This window comes from Gymnoscopelus braueri (assembly GCF_963280865.1).
Source record: "Gymnoscopelus braueri genome assembly, chromosome: 6".
NCBI classification, from domain to species: Eukaryota; Metazoa; Chordata; class Actinopteri; order Myctophiformes; family Myctophidae; genus Gymnoscopelus; species Gymnoscopelus braueri.
Window position 1 is genome coordinate 4,154,889 of NC_137607.1, and position 22,298 is coordinate 4,177,186.

The window sequence follows — 22,298 nt, forward strand, 5'->3', positions numbered from 1 at the left end:
ATATATGGACATATAAATGCAACATGCTACTAAGCAATGACATTGTATTTTGAAACCATTACATTGCAGTTTAATCGTATGTATGAAGCAAGTAGTATTTTTTAACCCATTAAGACCTTGAACGCATCTGTGTCACTTTTTGATTTGAGCTAAAAAGCATTATTTTACACTTTGGCTATTCAAAAATAGCAGATCGACAAGCTCGTAGCGCGGCAACGAGCTTGTAGATCTGCTATTTTTGAAAAATCTTAAATGTGTGAAAATCTTTACATATATATTATTCAAAGATTTCCGCGGCCAAATAGATATCATGTTAGGGGTCCTTGACATGAAACAGTTTGAGCACCACTGATATAGAAACATACGTTTTTCAGAATAATGTTGGGATTTAGAATACATTTGTAGAATCGGCTTCAGGTCTTTCTGGGTTAAGGCGAGGAAAGCCTCCCAATAAAGCCCTTGATATAAAAGACAATGAAGACACTAGGTGTCCATAGGTTAGTTATGAGGAGACAGATTTGGATCTGTCATGTTAAGCCATACAGTACAACAACAGCCGGCCCAAGGAGGAGGTATAGCTACTTGTCTGCCACAATTGGGCCTACGACCCCCTGGGCCCTGGCAAACGTGTAGGCTTATATTAGTCAGAACTGTGTGTGAGTTACAGGGTTTAGTAGATGATGAACCCTATAGGCTATACACTCTATTTAGGAGGAGGTCAAAAGTAACACTGCTTCAGTCCTTGTCCTGTAGCTTACAGTATATGTCCATAAGTTCACTGAGTTCTTGACTTGACTCTAGGTCTTCCTGTAACATATGTTTATTTCCCAGGTTCTACAGGCAGTCAGACATGCTCAGTGGTGTAAAGTAACTAAGTACATTTACTCAAGTACTTAAGTACAATTTGGGGGTATTTTACTTTACTGGAGTATTTCCAGTTTTCAGTACTTTTACTTCTACTCCACTACATCTCAGAGGCAAATATTGTACTTTTACTCCACTACAATTATTTGAAAACGTTACTAGTTACTTTGCAGATATAAATTATTATATAATAAAACACACATTAACCACTTTAGCCCTATTTTATACATAGGCTATTTGAAAATAGCAGATCTACAAGCTCACAACGCATCGCAGTAGATCTGATATTTTCAAACATTTTAGTACTTTTGGTACTTTAAGTATATTTTGATGCCAATACTTTTGTACTTGTTTTACTCAAGTAACATTTTAAACACAGGCCTTTTACTTGTAACAGAGTACTTCTGCATTGTGGTATTGATACTTTTACTTAATTAAAAGAAAATCGGTACTTTACTCCTTAACAGAACAGTAAATAAAGAACCTGTTTGCATTGTTTAGGTACTGTATGGCAAAATGACCAATGTTCTAAACAGTTTTTTTCCCCATCAATATTGTTCAGCCCTTTACTTGATGCAAATTCACTGATTCACCATTAACATTTGTTTATTTTGACAGGCCTGTATGGAGGCTTTGTTCTTAACCTTCAAATCATTGTCTGTAAACTTTATTCGCAATATATAATTGAATCTGTAACTTAGCTGTGTGGCAACTGAAAGAGTGTAAATATGTGCTTTGGTTTAAAATGTCAAAACAGCAGGACACTGCTATGGTGTAAAAATATTTGTGGTGCTAGGGCGCCCTCTCCTGGTTGAAAACATTTCACTTCATACGATTTCACCAGAAATGTTCAGACAGGGATGGGTGTGGAACACTCATTCATCAAAGTATAATTAGTTATACATTTCTGCCACATTGTAGCCTATTACTTATTTCATTATATTGAAACAAAATCACAGAGAACAGTACTGTTATGACATTAAATATTATGTTGCATGGCATCGGTTAGAGAGAAACAACAAAGGTCACAAGTTAGACGTTTGCCAACAACAAACCACTACCTTATAGTTCATATCTCTGCTGTCCGGCAGAAACCAGCTAACTCCAAAACATTTTTCAGAAAATGACAAAAACAAAACAAAAAGTGGAGTTAGGAGGTTTTGTTCATCATTGATAAAAACAGCTGAATGGACCTCCAAGCTCACAATGAGGTTGGAGGTCAAAAAGAGGTGGAGCCTGGAGTCAGCAAAACCAGCTAACTCCGCCCCCTTTTGGTGGACTTAGCTGGTTTAGCAGAAAGTTTGAGGATCCAATGGAGTTAGCTGGTTTTGTCAGAAGCACTTTTTAAATACTTTTCATTGGTTCAATATTTTTTTAATCAACACACAGACGTAAAGGGTGTTCAATAGCACTGATTTATGGAAAAAATGCAAAAGCGGAAATATGGAGTTAAAGGGATATTTCACTTTCAAAAAAACTTTGGGTCATTTTATCATCTACTCAGGCTTTTGTGAGCCCCCCAGACCGTTTTTAAGTTGCTTGATTCACTATTTAGATATTTGATATTCATTTTTATCAGACACGCCCCCTTCCTATACAAACTTCCTATAACTTCAAACTACATTTTTAGCATGTTAGATTCATCAAAAACACCCGTCCTTGGTTCTGGTGGCTCACCCTGCCCTCCTAATACGCGAGGGGGCCGTGTTTTTTCGATTACTTTTTTCATTTCTTTTTTTTTTATTGTATTTAAAAAAAAATCATTTTCTAAAACAAATATTAAAAATAAATGAAAAAAGTAATCGAAAAAACACGGCCCCCTCGCGTATTAGGAGGGCAGGGTGAGTCACCAAAACCAAGGACGGGTGTTTTTGATGAATCTAACATGTTAAAAATGGAGTTTGAAGTTATAATGGGTTTGTATAGGAAGGGGGCGTGTCTGATAAAATGAATATCAAATATCTAAATACTGAATCAAGCAACTTAAAAACTGTCTGGGGGCTCACTAAAGCCTGAGTAGACGATAAAATGACCCAAAGTTTTTTTTAAAGTGAAATATCCCTTTAACTGGTTTCTGCCCGACAGCAACGTTGAAATACACAAAAGTGGCCAAAAACATTTGAGAGATGAAAAATGTTTGTTAATATAGCATCAAAACCAGTTTAACCACTTCAAGCCTATTTTATACTTCGGCTATTTGAAAATAGCAGATCTACAAGCTCGACTCCAACATTTTGCTTAGAAAGTGCAAGAGAAAACCATAGCTAGCATATGGTCTCTGTCGGGTGGAAATCCTCATTATGTCAACTGTTACTTTTCAGTGATTCAAATTCAAAAGCATCAAAAGTAGCAGATCTACAAGCTCAAAACACAGATCTGCTTCTTTTGATGCTTTTGTGTGACGCTGTAGTACGATCACGTACAGCATTGATTTAACAAAAAAAGTGGAGATAAGAGGTTTCTGCCCAACAGCAACGATATGATGCTATAGTATGAATGAATGATAAGACACCTTTTAAAGGTGGCTTTTTATGGTAATATATATATATATATATATATATATATATATATATATATATATATATATATATATTTGGAGAGTTAGGCTTACAATTAGGAAAGACACATAGATTCATGGCCATGAAGATCATAATAAATACATTCTTATTATCTTTCTATTTCCATCTATATATCTATAAATTCCAGGAATTCTGTCCTCTGTGCTTGCCCAAATATGGAGATGTCTGACGTCATAGTACTGATGTCATAGATATCTGACATCATAGACTGGCCTCCAAGTACTTTGATAACAAGACACCAATATGACATGTCATGAAGAGTGCTGTTCACTGTCCCCCTGGTGGCACTCACGTCTATACAAATAAAGGTGACTTGACTTGAGAGCAAACGTATTTGTCGATACTTTGATGTCAGAGATCATGTTCGGGAAGTTCAGGAAGTCACAGCAGCAACCTGCGGAACCTCTGAGCTCCGTAGGAACCGGAGGGGACATAGAAATCTTCCGCCCAATACAACTTGCACACCCTTACGCCACTTACACCCGCCATACTCCCCGGGGAGTACACCCTCTCTTCCGGAGGTGGGCCCACAGAGCACGCACGCTTGTGTCCTTCAAGCGTCGACTTTTGCTTCAACCAGCCACCCCGGTCCTGGGGGCGTGTGCTGAGCCAAACCAAGTCTCCTGTGACGTCTGTATTAAGGGCAAACTCACGGCCCTCAAGTCCTGTCTGGTGTGTCTGACCTCCTACTGTGAGACTCACCTGGAGCCTCATCACAGAGTCCCGGGGTTGAAACGACACAAACTAATCGACCCCGTAAAGCACATGGAAGACATTCTGTGTAAGAAACATGACAGACCTCTGGAGCTGTTCTGTAAGACTGACCACGTGTGTGTGTGTCAGATCTGCACGGAGTCGGACCACAGGTTACATCAGATCGTATCTCTGAAGGAAGAATATGAGGGAAAGAAGGCTGAGCTGGGAAGGACCGAGGCCAAAGTTCAGCAGATGATCCAGGAGAGACAACTGAAGATTCAGGAGGTCAAACACTCCGTAGAACTAAGTAGAAAACTCAAGAGAGACACATCCGTGCAGGTCTTCACTGCTCTGGCGAACTGTGTTGAAAAGCATAAAACAACAGCGAAACTGGCTGAAGGCTTCAATAAAGAGCTGGAACAAGAGATCACCGAGTTAAAGAAGAAAAGCTCTGAGCTGAAGCAGCTCTCACACACCGAAGACCACCTCCGCCTCCTCCAGAAATTCACATCCATCATCACCCCTCCACCCGTCAAGGACTGGACAAAGGTCAGTGTCGATCAGTGTGTGGAGACGGTGAAGACAGCTGCGGCTCAGCTGGATACACTTTGAAGAGACGGAGAAGATGTGTGACCCTGACTGAGCTGCGGAGGATCCAGCAATATGCGGTGGATGTAACTCTGAACCCTGATACAGCACTTCCCTGCCTCGTCCTGTATGAGGATGGAAAACAAGTGAGTTACGGAAACGTAGACACGAATCTCCCAGACAGTGCAGAGAGATTCTCTATACATATGGCGGTGTCTTAGAAAGCAGCTAAGTTCTCCGGTAGGTTTTAATATGAGGTTCAGGTTCAAAGAGAAGACTTGGAGTTTAGGAGTGGCCAGAGAGTCCATCAACAGGAAGGAGAGAGGAATCGTACTGAGTCCCGAAAACGGTTACTGGACTTTAGGGTTGAATGATGGAAATAAGTACAGGGCTCATGCTAGCCATTCTGTCGCTCTCACTGTAAGAGAGAAGGTCCAGACAGTGGGAGTTTTTGTGGATTATGAGGAGGGTCTGGTCTCCTTTTATCATGTGAGATGAGTTCATCTCTACTCTTTCACTGGCTGCACCTTCACTGAGAAACTCTACCCATACTTATGTCTTTATCCTCGTGGTACGCCTCTCTGATCATCTCTCCTGTCAACTTCAACTTCATTTTCACAGCTTAACAGGCGTAAAAGAAGAGGGAGAAATAATATTTCATACAAGCTCCCATCATTTACAGTTTTGGGGAAAGGGAGGAATAATAGAGAGAATAATAAAGAACAAGGGACACAGGTCAGATATTCCAAGTATACCTGATATAAGATATAGTATATATACATTCATAGGGTGCTTGGTTATGGTTAGAAGACTGAGGTAGGAATGAGGCAGTTGAAATAGCAGATGTGGTAACATTTTTATCCATATTCTCAGTGATGGACATCTGGCTTTTATAATGTAAAAGTATACAGCACGAGGCAGTGTTGATTTCGTCGACTAAATCTATGACGAAAAATGTTGGTCGACTACCTTTTTTCACTGACGAAAACTAGATAAAAACTAAATAAAAACTAAGCTATGACGACTAAAACTCAGACTAAATATATTGACAATTTCATCAACAAATAGAATAAAATGTTAGAGAGGGACTAGTGGAGAAGAGATCCAGTAGAACTAAAAGACAAGTAATTTTATGGTTGTTTGCGCTAGGGTGCGCATGCTGAAAATAGCAGATCTACAAGACGCGTTGTGAGCTTGTAGATCTGCTATTTTCAGCATGCAACCGAGTGTAAAATCAGCCGTTACGACGCCATCAAGGCACCGCCAACATACATTTTAGTCGACTAAATCAACTGTAGATTTAGTCGACTATAATCTTATGATATTTTTGTCGACTAAAACTAGACAAAAACTAAAACATTTCAGATGACTAAAATATGACTAAAACTAAATGGAATTTTATTCAAAAGACTATGACTAAAACTAAATGAAAAGTTGCTGTCAAAATCAACACTAGTATGAGTACAATGGGCTTCTACAGGGCCAGTGTAGTATATCTCAGCCACACTGGTGAGAATGATGTGGCTTTACATATTCCGGTAGACATCGCATGTAAAGGGCTACTAAGTGAAACAATGCAGACACAGTTTTAGGTGAAGACATTAAGATATTCTTTGTTTATATTTAATGGTGGTTATGTTGATTTTGTCTTCCAATTGTTGGTCTTTTAATACAAAAAAAAATCATTGAGGCCAACTCTTAAAGTGTCACTGAGTGTAATTGGCAGGCAATAGGCATATTAACCTGGCGATAACATTTTTCTCCCTCATTCTGGTGTATAATGCTTGGTGACATGTAATTGCAAGGTTTTACATGACTCATCTTTGATTTGATTTAGTTTTTGTTTGGGCAAGTGGAATTCAAAGGGGGGGGTGTAACATGGTTGACAAAGCTTCCACTTCGACCACTTGCCAAGGTGCCAGATATGTATATATACTGTAGGCTATATGTGTGTATTGCCTTGACGACCTTGCAGGATTATGCAACGGCTTAAAATGTAATTTAGATAGCATGTTATGTAGAAAGATGCCAGGTCATTGTTGGCCTGGCATCCTATATTCATAGTGTGTATAGATTAGCTCAACTTTGGATTGTTGAGTGTTTGAAGGAAGGGCAGATTTAGCTGTTCAAACACCTTTTTACAACATTTATAAAAGATATTCAGTGATATGAGAATGGCAAATTACAACATATAAGTTCTGTTTTTCCACTTAATTTGAATATTATCTGCTGTAGTATTTTAAAATGATCTGTTGACCTGGCTTTCAGAGACCTGAGACCTTTCAAGCCACAAAGAGGCCACACGATGGCGCTGTAGGCCTACTTCATTAGTTAATCTTACATTAGTATTTTTAGTACATCAGAGGTTTTTCTAGTAAACAAGTTTTTCTTTAATGTGCGAAATATAATAAGTTTAATATTTGCCTTTCTCAATTTTGTTGGGACGTAACAACGATAATTAACTGCAGTTTTGTTCAGTTTTTTGTTTGTTTGGTTTTTTTTTTTACATCCTACAAAACATGAGTGTTGATGTTTTTAATCGACCAGTGGGCAGTGGTGGAAAAAGTACTCACATTTACAAGTAAAAGTATCAATACTGCAATGTAGAAATACTCTAAATGTACTTACACAAGTTTTTTTCAAATTGTAGTGGAGTAAATGTACAATATTTGCCTCTGAGATGTAGTGGAGTAGAAAGTACAAAACATTGGAAATGCTCAAGTAAAGTAAAAAATACCTAAAAATTCGCTTACGTGCAGTATTTGAGTAGATGTACTTAGTTACTTTACACCATCACTGGCTAATTTGTACAACAAGAATGACAGATGACAATGTCATTTTTATCACAACACTGTCGTTCAACAAAGTTCAAATTAGTCTTCAGCCACTGAACTAGTGGTTCTCTAAATGGGGTCCGGGGACCCCACGTGGTCCTTCAGGGTGTTCCAGGGGGTCCCCTGCAAAATGAGTTAATGTAGCATCAAATTCAGTGTAACCACTTAAACCCTATATACATTGGCTATTTTCAAAAGATCTTGAACAAATTTGAACAATTTGTAATATTTATTTTAAACATTTTAACAGCACAAATCTTGTATGGGGGGTTCCTGGCACAAATTATTTTCAGACGGGGGTCTGCGGCCAAATACATCATTCATTTGGGGGTCCCTGACACAAGTTTGAGAACCACTGGTCCACCTCTCTGTAACCTCCCACAGTTTGATGCCGAGCCTTTTCTAATAGCTGAAGTATAAAGGGTTAAACTTTTAATGCTGGTCCACCAGGGGCGTAGCCACGGGTGGACATAGGTAGGCCTGGGCCCACCCATTTGGTTTTTCTGCTCACCCCAAAAAAACGTTGAAAAAAATGATTTTTGAAAATGATATGTATTATTTTATTTTTGATATCATATTCAGCCATTTTGATAACAGTATATATATATATATATATATATATATATATATATATATATATATATATATATATATATATATATATATATATATATATATATATATATAGGTATCCGAAATCCGTCACAAACCCGCGAAAAAAGTGTCCGCTAAATAAACCGCTAATAACCGCAAATTTTCGCCGAGGCCCAGCCTCGGCTAGCGTTCTGGCTACGCCACTGTGGTCCACCACTAATTCAAATGCGGTTGGGACTCGTGGGAAAAAGTTTAATCCAGTGGTTCTCAAAGTGGCGTCCGGCTACTTCTTTCAAGTTTGTATATTTATATTTTTTATTTTTTTTTATCGTTTATGAAATTCTTTTGAAAATGTAAAAAAAAAGAAGCATAATGTTTTGAAATAAAATAAAAAAAAGTGTATGAAGGAAACTAAGGGAAAGGGATATTTACTGGCGACCCATAAAAATGTGTCCGTGGCCCTCAAATGGGCCCCGACCCAGTGTTTGGGAAACAATGCCCTATTACGCATACCGACCCGGGCCGGGCGTCCTTGAAATGAAAATATTTGAGAACCGCTGCAATGGAGGAGTAAAAGAATCCTCTGTCTGTGTGTTGGTTCCCATGATGAAATGACTACATGCTCTGACTGGATGGAATTCCTCCCTGGTGTGGAATGCAGGCTCCCCCCTCCCCCCTCCCCTGTCATCTGGCTGTAGGACACTGTAAATCTGAGAAGTGTACAAAACAAGGGTCCATTTGGTTGTTTTGTACACTTCTCAGAAACGTTGCATTTCTCGTCAAAAGGGCTTACTCAGTCATGTCAATTTCTTAAAAAAAATGTTTTTTTTACTTTCCCCTCATTTTTATTAAGTTTGTTTATTTCTTATCAGATGCTAAAGGTGCCCAAGATTTAGAGGGTAAATAAAGGATGAATGAATAGGCCTACATAGGATATGCAGCAAGAGAGGACTAACACAGAAAAAAGTCTGGATTTTAAAGTTTCTATTTAAGACCTTACAAGCTCTCAAATAGAAACATTTAAAAGGTAGTCTAGATGTTTTCATTCTGTGTGAGTCCTCCCTTGCTATATGTAACTTTTTTCCTTGACCACTGGTGCAGTAGTAAAACAAAATGTCCCTTAATTGTCTCTGGTTCAAAGACGACAAGGGTCATCTTTATCCCTGGCATCTCCCACAGAAGAGTCCTGCACTGCATTCTGTTCTGTACAAATATTCTAAATAACAGTTATATAAAATACCAGTTGAAAATAGAATATATAAGATAAGGATTGATGGAAGAAATATTCAGCTGATGACACCTCATCATGCCAGCCTGAAAACTTAATAAAACAAATCCTAAGGTGGTACCCTAGTTTCTGTGAGGCACTCTATTGTGACTATTTACCTTGTTTGTTGACTATGATATAGCGTATTTACTATAATATAGTAATATTTGTTGACTATAATATAGTCAAACAAAATCAGAATAAGCAGATGTTTACTCTAAGCCGAGTAAACATATTATGTTTACTTTGCTTATTCAGACTTCTCACTGGTCTGCTAAATGTGGTGGTGGAAAAAGTATTCACATTCTTCAGTCTGGAATTCAAAAGTATTGGTATCAAAATGTACTTAAAGTACCAAAAGAAGAAAGTACTCATTATGCAGAATGTCCCATCTCACAAGTTTTCAAATGTATAAATTATATAAAAATCTTTAGAAAATAGCCGATCTACAAGCTGACAACCGGCCGAATGGCCGCAATGTATAGGGTTGAAGTGGTTAATGTATGTTTTGCAATAACAATTGAAATTACAAAGTAACTAGTAACTGAAGTTTTCAAATCATTGTAGTGGAGTAAAAGTAAATAGTAAAGTAAAAATACCTTAAAAATGTACTTAGGTACAGTACTTGAGTACATGTACTGAGTTACTTTACACCACTGCTAAATGTTTAAATTGTATGCAATCGATAGTTCCTCCCATTGTTCCATTCCTCCTTTATTCATTCCCTTCAACAGACACAGACAACAAAGGGTGGATGAAGCTCATCTTGATATCGTTGCTGTTTGGGTGAAACCTTGTATGTTCAAAACCTTATTTAGTCTCAAGTTCTTATTAATACTTTTCATTGGTTAAATATTTATAAAACTCAGAAACAGGCTTGACCATTTTCCATTAAAAAAAAAAGCGAAAATAGCCGATCTACAAGCTCTCAAAGCATCACATTGCGATGCGTTGTGAGCTAGCAATTCAGCTTTTTTTCCCGCTACTTTTGTGGGACACCGTCATACGACGAAGGCAGGCATTGATTTACCAAAACAAAACACGAAAAAGTTGGCATATGGAGATACAAGGTGTCTGCCCAACAAGGTGTCTGCCCAACAAGGTGTCTGCCCAGCAACGATATAGAATAATAAAAATACACGACTGTTAAAAAAACACAAGGTCAACAGCAGAGGTTATTTTTTTTACACGTGAGGTATCGTCTTTCTTTTAATGTAAAAAATAAAAAGTTCTGCTCAGGTAATCTCATGGTTACCCTGTGTCTCCGTCTTCTTAAAAACAGCCATGGTTCACCTTGTTGAAGACAAGCTCAGCATCATCACTTAACATTATTATACAATATGAATATCAGTTTAAAAAAAACACAAAAGAAAACAGAATAAATACAAAAGACAAACGTGCCCCATCAGACAACTTGATGGAAGCACATCACGGCAGATACAAATTTAGAAAAATGTTAATAGTCGTGTGTCTTGACTACTTAGAAATAACGGCTTTTGAAAACTGTAACACTTTAAAAAATACAAAATAAAGCATTCTAAAATAGACATTTCTGAAACATTATAATATAATAACCCTCCAGCATCTCAATACAATGTAACCAGAGATCTGAGGCCCGTCTTTACACCCATAATACCATCACTACCGTGAAAACTGTTCAAAGTGCAACAATATTACTAATTCATTAAAATGAAAAAAGGTCTCCTTGTACCAGCGGTTTCCAATCTATAGTCCGGGGTCCACTGGGTGGGCCGTGAGGTTATCACAAGCGGGCCCTCACAGAATTGCCGAAATGATATGAAATTAATATAAAAAATAATTATAATGTAAAACCGGGAAAGCCAAATGTCATTTTAAATTTGTGCGTTGGTTATTCAAAAATAGCAGATCTACAAGCTCACAGCGCGTCACTTCGTGCCACGCTTCGAGCTTGTAGATCTGCTATTTTTTAACATTTTTACAAAAATCTGGAAAGTGTGAGAACTATTGATATAGAAGGCATTTGTAGAATCGGCCTCAGGTCTTAACTCTTTAAGACCGGGAACGCATCTGTGTCATTTTTAGATTTTAGCTTCTACAGGCTCATAGCGCGGCACCGAGTGCCTCGCTATGAGCTTGTAGATCGGCTATTTTTGAAAAATCATGAAAAGTTGTGCAAATATTAGATTTTGTTTCTTTTTTTTTTTGGCAGACATTTGTAACTCAAATCTTTGCTTCTGGGGGATCCTGGACCTAATTATTTGACAAATGTTCGCCTATATAATCCAAGATTTTGCCACAAATGTTGCCGCTATGAGCTTGTAGATCTGCTATTTTTTAAATGGCCAAAGAAATCTAAAAATTACACACAGATGCGTTCCCGGTCTTAACTCATTCCCTGCCTAGAACGTAAAAAACTTAATTATATCCAATTACCAATTCTGCCAAGAACGTAAAACACTTTTCTTTTTTCAAATTTGACCCAAAGACCAAGGAGATATGATTTTTCGAAGATCTAGACTCCTATCCACTTCCTTGTTAAATTAAAACTTAAAAATTATGTATCTCGGCTCCTGAGTACTTTTTTTTTTTCAATGAAAAATCTCTGGCAGTGGGCAAACGCGGACAGAAATAGTTCAGGCAGTGAATGAGTTAATGGGTTAAAACCTTGAAAAGTGAATCGTCATCGTGATACCGGTAACCCACCCATCTGACCACTTAACACGGCGGTTAAGAGGTCAGATGGGTGGGCCGCGAACGCTTTTTTTGAGATTCACCAAGTGGGCCCAGGCCCAGAAAAAAACCTGCTTCGGTTTTTAAAAACATAATTACTGTTAACGTTACACAGCCTGTGAAAGTCATCCTGTTAATACTGAGGGGAACACAATGAGGAGCTATAGGCTATCTATCTGGCCTCCCAATTTTGGCCGTGTCATTACAAGCGCATAACGCGTCCGCTCGTAGATCAGCTATTCATCATATGGCAAAGAATGTAGGGGTTAAGTGGTTAAAGGGATAGTTCGGGTTTTTTGGGGGTAAATGCTAGGTTAATGGCTACACCACAGTATTAAAGCTGCAATCCATGTCTTTCATGGTCTACCCGGGGATTGGAACACACCCAGTCCCCCTGAGCGAGGGCCAAAAACTGTAGATAATAGTTATTTCCATTTGAGCTTTGTGCAATACCTCTTGTCGACCAGTAGGTGTCCTACCCAACCACAGGGTCTAAATGACTCAGTAGAAGAGCAGGCAGGCCAAGTACAACCACCACAGTTGTGTTATGTTATTATTAACATACTTATATAACGTTCTACTTACAAAAAAAAAAAGATTATCGATTGCAGCTTTAAATACTCAGCTTTTGGAGAAGATCTGGTTCCTTATGAGAGGTGCTACTTGACACCGACATCCAGGAATTGAGCTGAACATGTTGTTCCACGTACTGTACCTCCAAACTACATGCAGAGACCAACTAAAATACATCCCCAAGGTTGGGTAAGTAGTAAATATAGTCAAATTCCCCCCAAAACCGAACTATCCCTTTAACCACTTTCAGCTTGGCGTCCCTATATTATATTCTAGGTGAAAACAACAAACTAATAATAAGTGAAACTTTTTTCAAATATAAAAAAAAAAAATGCTGATCCAAAAAAAAAAGTAAAAAAAAAGATGTTGAATAGGGCTTAAGTGGTTAAAGCCACAATCCTCAATTAAAACCGGCAGCCCACAATCCCGCCTACTTTGGTTGTTTTGAAGGAACACGTTAACGTACGTAAGAAGTTTTAAATGCAAAGACACAGAGGGAGTGGATAGAATACAGACTGTAACCAACCGACGTCGTGTACCTATACTGCTGCAAAAAGGCATTCTTTGAGTTATGATCCCTGTAAACAGCAAACTGGGTAGGCAATACTGTATAGAAAAAAGGGAAGGATTGTGCCTTTAAATTATCATCAGGTTCTTGACAGTTAACGATCAACACATTTACTCACGGCATGACAAACACACCCAGAGACACTAAAGAGACAAAAAAAGAACGGTTGACAAATTCCAGCTGATACTTCCTGCTGCCAGGAAGCATCCGTTTGTTCAACATTCGGTTGAGCAGTTGGTTCGGAGAGACGGCGTTCCCCTTCACACTGTATGGAATATGACATTTCTCCCTTCTTACCAACTGACTCACGCGTACAGTAACACCAAAGATATATAAAAAGAAAGAAAGAAATCTAGAATCTAAAGACCGTAACCTTCTCGTTCCAGACCTACAGTATGGGTGGGCCTGAAGGCTATTGCCTGTGCAGGGGCTTTGTCCTCACAGAAAGCATGTTTTGGTTTTTATCGGTGGAGCGTTTCCAAAAGCACACAAACGGTCTTCATCTGCGTTATTAGGCCTTAGGCAGCCTAACCCAAATAACAGTAAACTATGGCATAAAAAAACAGAGTCCTTGCCACTGGTTTTAGCTGGTAGATCTCAATGAAGCTCCCACAGTCAGCAGGAGGAGGGCTCCCGTGCCCTCTGACATCGTTCGCTGATCTTCTTCGACTTTGATGACCGCCCCCGGTCGAAATAAAGTGACGTTCATGAGCGCCGCGCCGCTCCTCTCCGAAACGTACCCATGGCGCTCTGCCACGCAAAAAAAAAAAACGCTGGATGCAGAAAACGCTGGAACGCAAAAGTCACGGCGCTAGGAAGAGGAGCGCTCCTAGCCTCGTCTTTACCATAGATAGATAGGCCATGGAAGGAAACGTACCGGTACCAGCTTTTCTGTGGACACAGCCCCTGATTTATACGTGGTTGCTGTCGGGGCAGAAACCTCTCGTCTCCATAGTTTACCTTTTTGTGTTTTTTCGTAAATGAATGTCCTATACTACCGCGTCACACAAAAGCATCAAAAGTAGCAGATCTACAAGCTCGAAACGCGGCGCGAAGCGTCGCGTTTCGAGCTTGTAGATCTGCTGCTTTTGCCATTTTTGAATTTGAATCCTGAACAACAACAGTTTTGGACAAATGAGGTTTCTACCCGACAGAGACGATATACTCTGTAGTACGTCTGTCGCTTATTGCCGACAATAACCGACTTTGTCGGCACGTATAAGTAAGCTTGAGGAGTGTGTAGTAGTTTTCCGTTGACCCCCCTGAGAGCCCCCCCCATCAGCCCGACGCACAGACAGGAAATGGACACAGCTCCCACTTCCTGTGGCGACGTCCAAATACCAGCCAGCGCTGCTTTAAAAAAAATGCTCAATAAATAGAAAAAACGTACCAAAAATAGAACACGCTCTCTCGTCCGTCAGCATTTCAAAATAAACGTTTCCCCCGTGTCCGTTGTCCAGTGTCTCTTGTTGTCATACGACGATCTTGCCCTTAATCTCCAGTTTGGCGATCTCGTTGGCTTTGATGGACTGCTCCTCTGTGAAGGTGATGTACGAGTACACCAGACTGCCTGCAATACTGAGACCACACAACAACAGATACTATGAGACAGCTGCACAAGGTACAGTACACTCAGGGGTAGTGATGGGTCGTTCAACATCGATTCGTTCAAAAGAACTAGTTCGTTGCCGTGAACGAGCTCATTCACTTCCTGAAACGGTTACTTTCACGCTATCGTTCATGATGCCCCCCATCCCCTCCCCCCGTAAACAGGACGGGAGGTCGTGCTGTACGCACAACGTAATAATAACGCTCCCGTGATAGTGTTTTTTAACACTAACTAGCGCTACTGAACGAGAACGTGAACGAATCATTTGAACGAATCATTGCAGTGAACGTGAACTAAATCGTTCGTTCACTGAAATGAACGCTTTTTCCCACCACTAACCACTGACTTGAGAACTACTTTTAAAATGACCAGCTCTACCTATCAAAAACATAATTATCCCATTTCGAAAAGAAATTACTTGAGGGGGTATTGGAATAGCAGCACTGGCGTTAGCACTGGCGATAAAGATCCACTCTGTGCAGCAGTGCTTCTTTCTCTTCCACCTGGGCCACACCGGGACCTTTATCATTTCTCTGTTTATCTGACAGCATAGTTTACCCTGGCATGTTTGTGTTGGATTCCTGCTCTATTCCAAACATACTGCCGTTAACCGGTTCCCTGTGCTACCAACCCTACGCTTTGAATTTACACACTGTGGCTTCAACAAGTCAAGTCAAGCTGACTTGACTAGCTGTTCTGTTGCCAATGACATGGTGGTACTAGTCAGTTCCCAGGCATGCGGGCGCATTTCTGTGTGTGTGTGTGTGTGCGTGTGCGTGTGCGTGTGTGTGACAAATAGTTACCCCACGTTTAAGAAAGGATTCTTAGTCATCTACTTGGTTTAGATAAGGCCAATCAAAATACTATCTTTAAAAGGACATTATCAACGTCACCATGTCATTGTCTATTATATAAACACATCAGGGTGAACGTGTCACAACCCAGATTGAGGTCATCAAACTGGCCCAGAGTTTCAAACAAGACCCAGCAAGACTGGAGCTACTATTAACTGTGTCAGTGTGAGGCCTTTTTTTACCTTTCACCAGAGCAAAAACTAGATGAAGCCAAGATGAATGAAGCCCACAATACTGCTGGTTTTATATCCTACCAGGACCTCTAGTACTGCTAGTTTTTATATCCTACCAGGACCTCTAGTACTGCTAGTTTTTATATCCTACCAGGACCTCTAGTACTGCTAGTTTTTATATCCTACCAGGACCTCTAGTACTGCTTTTATATCCTACCAGGACCTCTAGTACTGCTAGTTTTTATATCCTACCAGGACCTCTAGTACTGCTGGTTTTATATCCTACCAGGACCTCTAGTACTGCTGGTTTTATATCCTACCAGGACCTCTAGTACTGCTGGTTTTATATCCTACCAGGACCTCTAGTACTGCTGGTTTTATATCCTACCAGGACCTCTAGTACTGCTGGTTTTATATCCTACCAGGACCTCTAGTACTGCTTTTATATCCTACCAGGACCTCTAGTACTGCTTTTATATCCTACCAGGACCTCTAGTACTGCTTTTATATCCTACCAGGACCTCTAGTACAGCTGCTTTTATATCCTACCAGGACCTCTAGTACTGCTGCTTTTATATCCTACCAGGACCTCCAGTACAGCTGGTTTTATATCCTACCAGGACCTCTAGTACTGCTTTTATATCCTACCAGGACCTCTAGTACAGCTGGTTTTATATCCTACCAGGACCTCTAGTACAGCTGGTTTTATATCCTACCAGGACCTCTAGTACAGCTGGTTTTATATCCTACCAGGACCTCTAGTACTGATGGTGCTAGTTAACTGGGGTCCTGGTCATCGGCCATAGCCATCTAATCATAAACAACTACTATTGTTGTTGTAACTATACGACTATCTAAAAAGAACAGGGCAAGACTCCTGATGAGAAATACACGCTTAAAACGCCCAAATCCTGAGAATGTCATGTACGTTAGTTGCTGCATTAAGCGGTTCCATACCTGATATTCAAACCTATGAAGTTTGTCCATGAAAAGATGTAGTCTCCGCTGAACACCATGCCGATGTAGGTCACCAGGATATTCTACAGAAACACAGAACAGAACAGAGTAAAACACCTTTATCTTTATACATTTCACTGGCTTTGACAGATTTGTATTTTTATCCAGCTATGTTATGCAGTCATTCACACATGTGGGAAGTTCCTTATGTCTGTTCCCACATTAACCCATTAACTCTCTCAGTGCCACGCCCCGACATATCCCGAGTTTTTCCCGAGTACCCTCAGTGCCAGCACGAGAAATCCCGAGTTTTTACTTTTGACTGTGGTCGCGCTATTCTGTATATTTTTCATGATCACTTTCGCTTCCTGACTACATCAGACTCACCCGGAGCCGGATGTAAAAAAAAAAATTCATTTCCGGGTCACGTTGTTTTTCTCCGGTGATTTTCGGCCAGAATAGGGAAAGTCACGTTTTTTCACACGGTATAAAAAGCGAACGGAGAGGTCCACGTCTACTCTCTTTGGTCTGGGTGACGATCAGTCATCGTAGTCGTGTATCGCATCGTAATTTAGCCCGATCAACGATTATCGAAAATGTCAACATCCGGTTCTGACCGGATATGACGTGAGCCTGTTTGGGAGGGGGCGAGTGAGCCAGCGAGATCATCAATGTGTCGATTTGTTGCTCTCTACTGGTAGAACTGTATTATGGGTTTAAAACCCCAATCAGATCATTTATTTGAATGAAAAATTACAAAATTTAAAACTTAAAAAAAACGCAAATTCCTGGCAGTTTGGGAGTACTTTATGAAAATACTCTTGGCACTGAAAGAGTTAAGACCTGAGGCCGATTCTACAAATGTCTTCTAAATCCCAACAGTATTCTGAAAAAAACGTATGTTTCTATATCAGTGGCGCTCAATCTTTTTCATGTCAACGACCCCCAAAATTATATGTACAGTATTTGGCCGCCGACCCTCATCTCAAAATATGTTGTTCCAGGGACCCCCAGAAGCAAAGATTTGAGTTAAAAAATGTTCGAAGAAAATCCTCCCCGACTGTCATGCAATGACAAAGCGACAGGCTATAAGTCAAGTTCAATGGAAGACAGAGACATGAAGCTACAAACTGACACCGTGACACCTGTCACTGCATGACAGACGCTACAAATCAAAATGGAACTGGCTTCAAGTTTCTTCAGCGCTCTCCATTGACGCAGTGAAGCGTCACACAAGTTCATTTTCACAGCTATGTACCAGTAAATGATAGACATGGTTATAATACTAGACAGGCCCTAAGCTGACTCTTTACCTTATCTCTACCCAGAACCAATGCACTTAAGAAAACAGGTTTACAGAGACCATTGCAGGCTGGAATGTTCTACCCCACATTTCACTCGAACTAAATTAGAAATACATTTGGCTTACATTTGTAACTATACCTTTCAGGACGGGAACCCCTTTTTGGGTTCCTGTTGCTATGTACAGTATATAGCAACATACATTTGTTGTAATTTTTGAATGAATATTTGAAGTTTTTCAGAAAACTTAGGTCAGGATTTAGAAGGCGTTTTAGAAGTAATAATAAGAAAGGAAATTAAATGACATTAGGTTGTTATCGGTATTTTCAGACAGACAACCCTGTCTTTTGTACTCTTATTTTACTTTTAGTTTACATTTTGCGTTTATTTCACTAACATTGACCATACTGTACTGTATTTTATGATTTGTATTGTGACGTTTTAGTTTTTTTGCCTGGACCCCACTAGGCAGAATAGTCTCTAGTCACTACGGTGTGGACTAATGGGGGATAATTAATAAACAATAAAACAATCATGTTTTGTTTCTTCATTTCCACTCTCTCTCTCTCTAGTTCAGGGCTACTCAACTTAAGATGGCTCAGGGGCCACTCAGCAAAATGCCAAAAGTCCAAGGGGCCGCCATAAAAATGACGGTCCTATTTTGGATTTTTCGATTTTGTAACACACAAGAAAATGGTCCCGTTCCGTTTTGTCAACGGGGGGGGGGGGGGGGGGGGGGGGGGGTTTCAGCACGGTGCCCACCGGGACAGTTTTGTCAACGGGGGGGGGGGGGGGGGGGGAAGGACGCTCTGCTTCCAAATTCCGCCGAATTTCGCCGTTTTTTTTTTTTTTTCGCAAGACGCTGCGATCGGGCCGCATGCGGCCCGATCGCAGCTGAGTTGAGTAGCGCTGCTCTAGTTCCTTCCTGCTCTGTTCTGTAAAAGCAAAGAAAAACTAATTCTCGCTGTTAACCATTTCCATGTGTCTATTTAACCCTTCTCATTTACTCTGGTTTGAGCAACGCTTAACCCATTAAGACCTGAAGCCCATTCTACAAATGTCTTCTAAATTCCAACACTTTTCTGAAAAAAACGTATGTTTCTATATCAGTGGTTCTCAAACTTTTTCATGTCAAGGACCCCCAAAATGATATGTATTTGGCTGCGGACCCCCATCTCAAAATATGTTGTTCCAGGGACCCCCAGAAGCAAAACAAATAGCAGATCTACAAGCTCATAGCACTCGGTGCCGCGCTATGAGCTTGTAGATCTGCTATTTTTGAATAGCCAAGGTGTAAAATAATGATTTTTTTTTAGCTCACATCAAAAAGTGACACAGATGTGTTCCAGGTTTCAATGGCTTAAACGGCGGCTCTGTAGCCGACCACCGTGTGGCAGTTTGATAGCTTTGTCACCGCTAGCGTCACCTCGGCATCAGTGTGAACATCACTGTCACTGTGGCATAACTGATGCACCACTTCTGAATCTGGTCTGTGTAAAACCCAGGAAATGCCATCTCATGAGTTTCATTGTAGTTCATTAACCCTTTAAGACCGGGAACGAATCTGTGTCATTATAGATTTATTTGGCTATTAAACAAACAGCAGATATACAAGCTCATAGCTTACAATCAACAATCAACTTGTAGATCTGCTATTTTTTGAAAAATCTTGAAAATGTGTGCAAATCTTTGATTATACATATTCTTTTAAAGTGAACATTTTGAACTCAAATCTTTGCTTCTGGGGGTCCCTGGAACAAAACGTTTTGAGATGGGGGTCTGCGGCCAGATACATATAATTGTTGTTGTTTGGTTGCTGTATCAGTGGTGCTCCAACTTTTCCCATGTCAAGGACCCCCAGAATTATATGTATTTGGCCGCGACCCCCAGAATTATATGTATTTGGCCGCGGACCCCCCCCATAAAATATTTTGTTCCAGGGACCCCCAGAAGCAAATATTGGAGTAAAAAAAAATCACTTTAAAAAATATATGTACATTCAAAGATTTGCACAAATTGTCAAGATTTAAAAAAATGGCACATCTACAAGCGCTATGAGTTCTTCTTGCGAGGTAGTCTTGTTCTCATAGACGACACTTATAAAGATATGCAAGTTTAGAGACACATGCCTTCTGTAAAACTAAAACATCATGTTCACAAATGTTGACGCTTTCACATTGGCCCTCCAGCTACAGCTGGAGAGTTATGTCAATGTTACAAGGTCAAGAGCGGGGGTCCGTTTACATGAACAAAAATGTGACTGAAATGGCATATGGAACACTGCCAGTGGATTTATGGCTTTGGGTGCGAGTGGGAAAGGGGGCTTTGTGTGAATTACTACTGAAACCTTGTATCTCCGTGTTTACACTTTTTATGTTCTTGTTTCTTTTTTTTTCTTCATAAATGAATGCCCTACTTTGTCGCAGTGTTGATTTTGACAGCAAATTTTGATGTAGTTTTAGTCATAGTCTTTTGAATAGAATTCCATTTAGTTTTAGTCATATTTTAGTCATCTGAAATGTTTTAGTTTTTGTCTAGTTTTAGTCGACTAAATATCATAAGATTATAGTCGACTAAATCTACAGTTGATTTAGTCGACTAAGATGTATGTTGGTGGTGCCTTGATGGCGTTGTAATGGCTGATTTTACACTTGGTTGCATGCTGAAAATAGACGATCTACAAGCTCACAACGCGTCCCAGCGCGACTCGTTGTGAGCTTGTAGATCTGCTATTTTCAGAGCGCAACCAAACATAAAATGACTTGTCTTTTAGTTCTACTGGATCTCTTCTCCACTAGATCCCTACCTAACATTTTAGTCTAGTTTTTATTTGTTGACGAAATTGTCAATATATTAAGTCTTAGTTTTAGTCATCATAGCTTAGTTTTTATTTAGTTTTTATTTAGTTGTCAGTGAAAAAAGGTACGTAGTCGACCAACATTTTTCGTCATAGTTTTAGTCGATAAAATCAACACTGCTTTGTCGTTTGACAGTTACACGTCAACTGTCAAGGAAAAGTAAGTAAGAAATGAAAATAGAAGTGGTTAGATCTGTCTGTGGGTTTTATAAATATTAGACCAATGAAATGTATTAACAAGGGCTTGTGACTAAAACAATAACTTCATTCCAAGCATTGGAACACTATTTATTTTTTCCATTTCCTGACGAAACTCAATGCCTGCCATGGAGGCGTTAACGTGTCGGATTCTGCCAAGGCGCAGCCTACCAACGACGAGTTTGGACGAGTTTTTGTTTTCAGTGGTTTTCCACTAGATGGCGCTGTTATCATCCATCCTATGAATGGCGCTTTCACTGCCTGATGACGACAGACCCGGAATTGACGTCATTTAAAAAAATAAAAGCTTGTTTACTTCCTGTGGGGAAATGGCTAGATCTCTGTTCCTCTTGCTTTACGGCAATAACAAGCCTCATTCAAATGGCCGCAGCTGTGCAATGGATTACCCCGAGCGGATACATTTTTTCCCCCTATACTACCGGACCCCTGTGTGTGTAATGAGCCGATCTCCGTGAGGACGGAGGTCACGGAGAATATTCCATGATTTTTCAAAGGTACTGTAAGATCCCCGTTTTCGCTGGCATTTGTGGCACACCATTACTACACTATTACTCTGGCAGTTAAAGAGTTAAACAGACAGTTTTGGACATACAAGGTTTCCACCCGACAGCAACGATTTACAAACAGCGTTTGACACCATTGACCCAAACACAGGTCATCTTACCTTGATGCAGCCAACGATGGTGGTGGTCAGCGCTGAGTTGTACTGCGTACAGAGCACAGTGGAATACATCAGCACAAATCTGCAAAAACAAAACAACCACATCAATGAAACCTCTCCACACACACACTCACTCCAACATGCAATCAAGCTCATCTATGAGCTTGTACATCTGCTATAGATCTGCTATTTTTTGATAGCCCAAGTCTTAATGGGTTAATTAGAAAGAAATACTCTGTAATAATAACGATAATTATTAGTTAAACGTAGCACTAAACCACAGAGCGTTCTGATTTAGTGCTGCGTCCGCCCAGCGGTCGGACACATTGTGAAGACTTATTGCCGATTACCCCATAAACGTCTGAACAACATGTCGTGTTTTTTTGTCTTC

At 39.9% G+C, this 22,298-nt stretch overlaps 1 protein-coding gene across 1 annotated transcript in view; it reads right to left on the minus strand.

Moving 5' to 3' along the window:
- Window positions 1-11,414: 11,414 nt before the first annotated feature.
- Window positions 11,415-22,298, minus strand: part of LOC308087396 (nucleotide sugar transporter SLC35D2-like) — a 24,885-nt gene continuing 14,001 nt past the window's right edge. The window contains exons 10-12 of the mRNA XM_080431201.1: window positions 21,911-21,989; window positions 16,869-16,951; window positions 11,415-14,853 (exon numbers count right to left, since the gene is read on the minus strand). Of these exons, the coding sequence (XP_080287327.1) occupies window positions 14,748-14,853; window positions 16,869-16,951; window positions 21,911-21,989 (268 nt within the window). The 3' untranslated portion in view covers window positions 11,415-14,747. The remainder of the gene's footprint in view (window positions 14,854-16,868; window positions 16,952-21,910; window positions 21,990-22,298) is intronic.